Raw genomic sequence first — 7,634 nt, forward strand, 5'->3', positions numbered from 1 at the left:
ACTTGTTTACACTGTGTGATCTCAAAAACCAAGGAACTAAATCAAACACCTTGAAGAATCTAAAATATCCTTTGAAAGTACACGTCACTGAGTACCTCATAAATCTTACGGACACACACTATCTGTTGGAAGGGCTCACATTTGCATTTCAAAGCACACTCAGTAGATCTCCAACCATACCCTTTATTAATGACATGCAAAAATATCCTGTATGGGGTTAGAATTGTTTGTTTATTAACAAATAAATCGATAATGATCCACAAATCAATGTAGGGAGTTTACAAACACTTTACAAATTGACAAATATATAGAATGAGATCCCATAAATTTTATCTTAAAGGTCATCTGCATTTCTGAAGCAGGAAGACCAGGGCTTATCAAGACTCAGACTAATGCTTAGTTTCTTTACTCATCCGTCCTCCATCCGTGACTCAGAAACCGATCGAGCTTAGCATGGCTGAGCATCAAAAAGATCTCAAGTCTCTTAATTGCACCACAAGAGCAAAGAGGATTCACAAAATCAAATATCTTTCTCTCACATCCTATGTTGTTTGGACACAATCCTAATAGTAAGACATTTGATCAAAAATCCCAAAACAAGATTGACATGATCAATTTTCTTCACTTGTTCATACTTATAAAAAGTCAGTCTAAAACTAATCGAATACTTTGAATTTTAAAAGATAAAATAAATGGCATAATATGGACTTACTCAAGCTGTACAATGTCTCTAAATATTTGTTATGATTTGATTCAAATTGTGAATCCAATAAAGCTGATACAAAGTTTTTAATTGTATTTTCATATATACAGTATGTGCATACAGTATATAGTCAACATTTAAAGTGGATCAAAAAAAATCATCAAAGTTGTCCCGTGACAAGAATTGGTATACATTTTGGTTTTAGGACAACTTTTATGAAAGGTTTTGATCCACTTCAAATGTTGACGAAAGCGGTGGAATTGAATCCTGATATGAAATCTTGAGTGTTTATTTTTGTATTTGTTTCAGAAGAGCCTTACATTATATGAAGGAGGTTTCTGAATGAATGAAGGAGGTTTTATGATGAGACTCGCCACTTTCTTGCTTTCTTTTCCTTCAGCTGTCTCTTTTTACAGCCCCTTAAATCTTTCAGTGTTCCTATCTATTTTATTGGAGAAGGTTTCTGGTTAATGATGCTGTTGGATGTTGAATCTTTAATTTTTTTCTCCATATGAACACTTTGTTCCTCAGTGCAAAAGATGTCCAACAGTGAGGAATTTATTTTAACTCTGCTTTGCAACAGAGTTAGTAACTCATTATGCAATTAGCCCAAAACGGTGGCACAAACAAGTACCAAAACAGTACAAAATATAAAATTCACTGCAGTAACGTTTCAAACTGTAAATACTATAGATTCAGTTGCCCCACATATTCTCTTTCTTTGCAAAAATTGCATTATTCCTGTTCCAGCAAATATACATGAAACAACAAATTTACATGACAAGATATGATTACTTGTGTTCAGAGACCTTAAGAATTTTTTTTAAGCTTTATTCCTAAAAAGTTTTCAATAGGAAAATAATTTAATCATGCATTGTGTTGTTTTATGTTATTGTAAGTGTATGTGTAAAAAATACACATATTTGCACACAGTATGAATATTTAAAAACATTCAAAGGTATAAAATGTGTCATTATATATGAAAGTTTGGTTCCAAAACGCAATAAACAGTACACCATTTAAAAAAAAAAAATTAGTTACTGCCAAAATCAGTATTATATCAGGTCAGTATTTAAAAGTAAATTCTTATTTTACGCAAAATCCAATATCCGCCGTGTTATTCTGTCATCTTTTCTCCCTTTTTTCCCAAAATGCAATAAACGCCACTCCTCCTTTTTTACAGAACGCAATAAATCCACTCCACAAATTACAGCGCACCATTCCGTAAACAAATTATGTAAAAATTTACACCATTATGTAAACAAACAATGGCGGCGCATTGAGTACATCAAATCCTAGTTTTTCTCATCTACTTTGTACTTCATGATCAACAAACAAACAAAAACAAAATAATACTTTGATTGCATTGATAAACGTGTGGTGTTTTTTTGTGACGGGAAAGAAACGTAAGCCATTGACCCCAGGGGATCTTATGAAAAACTTTACTCAAAGTCAACAAAAATCGAGCAGGACCAAAACATTTAACCGCTGATCGCGACGTCCCAATTATAACCGCAGCAATGACTAACATTACATTTATACATTGATTCAATAGATTTATAGCATTTTGGAAAAAAAAAACTTGTCATGGATCTCATGGAAAAAATAATTCGTTTTTTATAATAAATCTTTGAAAATCAAGTTATGTATTTGAATTTTTTATGTTTTTATAACCTAAAGATGCTATGTGAACGTTTGTAACAGAAAATAGTGGTTTTCATCTTGTCACTTTCTTGGTATAGAAAACACGTTTTTACAGAAATTTATCAAAATGGATTTATTGCGTTTTGGAACCAAACTCTTCATATATTTACATAAATAAAGGTCTAATTCAGCACATTTAAATGGGTGTTACAATCATAAACGACTTATCTAAAGCATTCATGCTATTTAATCATACATTTTTTACAGGCTTGTTATATATATATATGTATATATATATATATATATATATATATATATATATATATATATATATATATATATATATATATATATATATATATGTATCTCTCTCTCTCTCTCTCTCTCTATCTCTATCTATAGAGAGAGAGAATGACAATCTACTAAAGCACACAGCAAATGACTTGACAGCCGTTTTGGGTGTGTCTTTTTAAATGCAAATGAGCTGATCTCTGCACTAAATTGCAGTGGCGTGGTTGGATAGTGCAGATTAAGGGGCGGTATTATCCTCTTCTGACATCACAAGGGGAGCCAAATTTCAATGACCTATTCTTTACATGATTGCAGAGAATGATTTACCAAAACTAAGTTGCTGGGTTGTTCTTTTTTACATTTTCTAGGTCGATAGAAGCACTGCGGACCCAATTATATCAATTAAACATGTATACTCTACGGGCAAGATAATATTAGCATATAGTCAAACCTGTTACATTTTTAGTTATATTTGTGCTCTCAAATCAAAATAGAGAGAATTTTGTTTCTAGGTGATCTTATTTTTTTGTTTCAAAAATATTGTAAATTTGTACATTTTTTAAATAAATCTTACAAAATAAAATGCCATGCGCCATAAAATGTTGCAAACTTTGTCCGTTTTAACTGTTTCATGTGAAATTAGAGTTTTTCTTGATCATAATAACTTTGAAACGTTTAAGTCTTTTGAGTCTTTCTTTGCCGTATGTTTTCTGTGGGCTTTAGTTTTCAGCTGCATGGAAGAAATGCTTTTCAGAGTTTCTTTCTTTCCCACACTGATCTCTTCTGCTCCTGCCTTCCACTGTAGCAGCTGGCCATCCTCCCCACCTGTCAGCAGAGACTGACCATTCATATCCCACTGGAAGCATCTCACTGTGGCTGAGTGACCCCCTTTCAGGGATTTAATTAACCTTAGACCACTCCCACTGCAGTCAAGGAGGTGGAGCTCTCCACTATTAGCCCCTCCCACTAAAAGAATACGTCCTTCATCTGATAGCCATGTTCCACCAACAAAATACTCAAGTGAGGATCCATCAGGGAGTTGGACGAGTGTTCGAGCATCAGGGGAACTCATAAGGGTCAAAATGTCATCGCTTTCTGGGCGAGCAACATCCCACAGGTAAAGCCCTTCATCATGGGTAAGACAAAACAGCTGGTCAAGACCTTTGCCTGTCAATCAAAGAGAAAAAATGACAGTTAACAACTCTGGGAATTAAATATGGGTGTTGTTTACCATTTTATTTCCAAGATATCTGAATGTAAAGAGTAAAATAAAGCAGAAGGCCATTGTTTGCATTTTGTAGTAAATTTAACAAAATGTTAATTTAGATAGCTAACAAATATGTGGTACCAAATCTAACTCAAATCTAAAATAACTTGGATGGCTATGATAGGTGAGCGGTTACTACTGACCTGTCCAGCAGAGGGAGCTGACAGAGGAATTGCAGTTACATGTGGTAAAAAGCGCATCATCCTCTCCACCGAGACTCAGATCAAACACATTCACAAGCCCATCTGTAGCACCAGACGCCAACCGGTCTGCCTGCTGTGGGTGGAACTTCACTGCGGTGATGTCATCACTGTGTGACTCCGAGTACACGCCCAACAGACCGCCCTGCTTTAACCCCGTCTCACCCTCCTCCCGAACCATCCGGGCATCCCAGAATACTAGAAAACTGTCCTCTTCCACCTGCTCCGTGCCCGCGCACAGCACGCGATCACTGCAGCTCACATCAAACGAGCAGTATGAATGTTTTGACTCGCTACGAAATACCTGGATGGAGTCAGAACCGGGCCGCCGGACATCCCAGCCCCGCACCGTTCCATCAGCAGAGCCGGTGAACAGCAAGTGAGGGGAGAGGTGAGAGAAACGAACCCCGCACACAGGTGCAGTGTGACCTTGAAGTTCACCCAGAAGACGCAGCGTCTCTTTGCTGTGCAAGTGTACAGAGTGATTAGAGCAACACACTGCAAGCACATCTGACCCTGCAGCAGTCACACCGCTGGTGCAGAATGGAAGAGAAAGGTCCAAAATATACGTGGGCTCATTTGGCTGCAGTCTCCTGGCAATTGAGAGAGCCTTAAATGTTTCCTCAAGAGTGTCCATGACTGTCTCCGGTTTTACTGGCACCTAAAGAGAAAGACTAGTTAGGCATTTCATCTAAAAAAAAACATAAAGGGAATATATTCCTGGTGTAATCTGAAATGTTATGATCAAAGAAATTTTATAATCTTCAAACACTAATTTCAGTGTGTTGTTGACACAAAGCTATATGGCCCAAAAAACATACCCTGCACCCAATTTGCATACTATCCGTCTTAAATTCTGTTTCCAATTGTAAATTATAACTAGTGTGTCCCAGATAATATTATCAGGGTTCCCACGGGTCCTTGAAAGATTGTGAATCTGGGGAAAAAATTCAAGGCCCTGGGAAGTTTTTGAAAATATACATACATAGATACAGGTCATTAAAAGTGCTTGAATCTATTATGCAAGAAGTTTCTGGAAAAAATGCATATTATTCCCTGTATAGTGTAGGATAAAATCATAAAAATTCTAGACTTTTTAAGCACACATGCTAAATTGTTCGCTTTAAATGCTTATATCTTCTGTATGCGAATGTTGATTCATGTCAAAATGCTTTTTTGCATAGTTGTGTTTGACACATGAAAACGTCTCGGGTTACGTATGTAACTGTTGTTCCCTGAGAAGGGAACGAGGCGCTTGCTCTCCCTTGCCATACTTCCTGCGTCCCTGTAACGCTGTCTTTGGCAATATTTCAGATAGCGATACACTTCCTGGCTCCCACGTCACCCTGTTTTTGTCGTTAAGCCTCACCATTGGTTGAATTTGATATACACATTCAGACACACTTACCCTTGGAGGCGTCCGCAAAGTGTCACCGCAGTGACGCAGCGCGAGTTCCCTCAAAAGGAAACTGTAACAATGTAACTTTAAAAGTAACACAATGTAACCTTGCTCTCACTTGAAATGTGTCCCCACATTTAGTCCTTGAATTTGAGGGTATTGGACCTGGAAAGTCATTGAAGGTCCTTGAATTTGAAGTTCCATGTATTATGCTGAAATTAGTTTACTTAAATTACCTGGGATGTCTACTATTTCTAGATCTATGCACAATTTAACAGCTGATGTTACCCACAATTTACTGAGCGAGACACAAGTTAAGTGATGCTGCATAATGAACAAATAAATTAAATAATGTGGTGAATAGAAATAAATAAAGAAGAAAAGCTGGAATGCAAGAAAGAGGTGTCTATGGTCTTGTCGTCTAAGCCAGGGGATTTGAAACTAGGGTCTGGGGACCCCCAGGTGTTCCTAAGGGGTCCCCAAACAATTTCAGAGAACCCAAAAGTAAATATTTATTTTGTTTATCTCTCATTTTTTGATACATACATTCCAAAATGTGCTTTGTATAGTTCTAGCGTGTTTTCCTTATTACAGTGTCCTTGGCTTTATCTCACACACTGGAATTTGTAGTGCGTATCTGCATGCATACATATATATATATACATACACATATACATTATTTTATGTAGAAGGTCACTCGCAAAACGTTCCTCATATTTGGGGTTGCTTTAGCATCATAAACGTTTGAAAACCCCTGACCTAGACAACAACAGTCACTTTCGTTACTAGTACTTTGCCATAGTACTTGCATACTCTTTTACATACTTATGTAAATAAAGTGAATAGTGCATACAGTACATTGTGTAAACAAACTTTGACGAACCAGGAGACAGTTTACAAAGCACGAGTCATACGGACTGCTTTTTACGGCTACTGATAGCCATTCATAAGTTATAAATAGCATACTTTTTTCTGGCATAAAATAAGGAATTAATCACAAATGGTGTCTTGACAGAAATTTTAAGATAACAGCAGGATAAATGTCACGGGTTAATTTTAGATTAGTTGTAAACAACTGAACCTCACTGAAAGCCTAGATGACGTACGGCCAGTAAAAGCTCAACATTGCGAAGACATATCTAGATACTCAAATGGCTGAATTTGAATCTAACTCAGTTTCTTTCTTTTGAGATGCAACAAATCAAAGTTACACTCACGTGTGTTTTTGTGCTTGACAGACAGCGGTGCGTCACCGTTTTAACTGCCCACCGGAAACACAGTATAACTAAATATTAGTTCCGCAGCAGAAACAATGCAAGTTACACGGGGTAATGTTTTTTTTTAAATGAAAATTTTAATTCACTAAAATGAGTACATTTGAGACATGATGATGCTACCCATTAATAATTGTTTTCGTGCATAACATAAACGGAAAAGAGAAAAAACGCAGGCTACGGAACGCTTGTCCTTACCATTAGATGGCAGTGTTTGTCTTTATGAGAACCCTACAGATACTGTAAACAGCAGGGCAGCAACCACAATAGACATCGAGGGGGACATCACCCCCCCAAAAAAATCTGAAACAGCCCTAAATGTTTTGGTCCCCCCAATGTTTAGGACGTGGTAACATGATTTTGTTATGACTAGAGAGATTTGTTTGATTGAATGTATTGTTACATGAAACCAAATGTATACAAAAGAAATAAAAACAAAAAAGAAAAGAAATTAATAAAGAACTGGGAGATGTATGATGGAGACGGGCCAAGGTTATAGTGTGACAAAGGTATCACTGTCATGTGAATATGATGCCTTTTCCTTTGTCCGCCTGTAGCCTTTGTTAAACTCCCACAGGACACAAACAGGAGTAAACTTAACAATGAGCATTGTTGTTATATGAATACAAGAAGTATTTTTGATAATCAGTACAATAAGCTAGTGTTGACCTCTACAAGTATTAAAAAAAAATCCTGTTTCTCAACATATTTCGTGGCCTGTAAGACACATAAATGGCCTAACAGGAGCATAAAATGAGAAGCGACATAAAATTGCAATCTGTGTGTATGTATATGTACATTGTGTATGTGAGAAAGGCTTGATTAAAATTTTTATTTCCATTCCAGTAATGTGTAT

At 36.5% G+C, this 7,634-nt stretch overlaps 1 protein-coding gene across 1 annotated transcript; it reads right to left on the reverse strand.

Moving 5' to 3' along the window:
- Positions 1 to 3,138: 3,138 nt before the first annotated feature.
- wdr89 (WD repeat domain 89) lies at positions 3,139 to 6,830 on the reverse strand. The gene is made up of 3 exons (XM_055169902.2): positions 6,722 to 6,830; positions 4,049 to 4,766; positions 3,139 to 3,805 (listed from the first exon to the last, which is right to left on the reverse strand). Exons 2-3 carry the CDS (start codon positions 4,740 to 4,742, stop codon positions 3,294 to 3,296), a joined length of 1,206 nt encoding a protein of 401 aa, XP_055025877.2. The 5' UTR covers positions 4,743 to 4,766; positions 6,722 to 6,830; the 3' UTR covers positions 3,139 to 3,293.
- Between the last annotated feature and the right edge of the window lie 804 nt (positions 6,831 to 7,634).

Source organism: Misgurnus anguillicaudatus, chromosome 11 (genome assembly GCF_027580225.2).
Source record: "Misgurnus anguillicaudatus chromosome 11, ASM2758022v2, whole genome shotgun sequence".
Lineage (NCBI taxonomy): Eukaryota > Metazoa > Chordata > Actinopteri > Cypriniformes > Cobitidae > Misgurnus > Misgurnus anguillicaudatus.

Bases quoted from the DNA above. Each gene is read 5' to 3' on its own strand.
- wdr89 (XM_055169902.2), bottom strand. From the start codon at position 4,742: ATGGACACTCTTGAGGAAACATTTAAGGCTCTCTCAATTGCCAGGAGA. The intron at 3,806-4,048 runs GTCAGTAGTAAC...TTTGATTGACAG, and splicing joins CAGCTCCCTCTGCTGGACAG to GCAAAGGTCTTGACCAGCTG.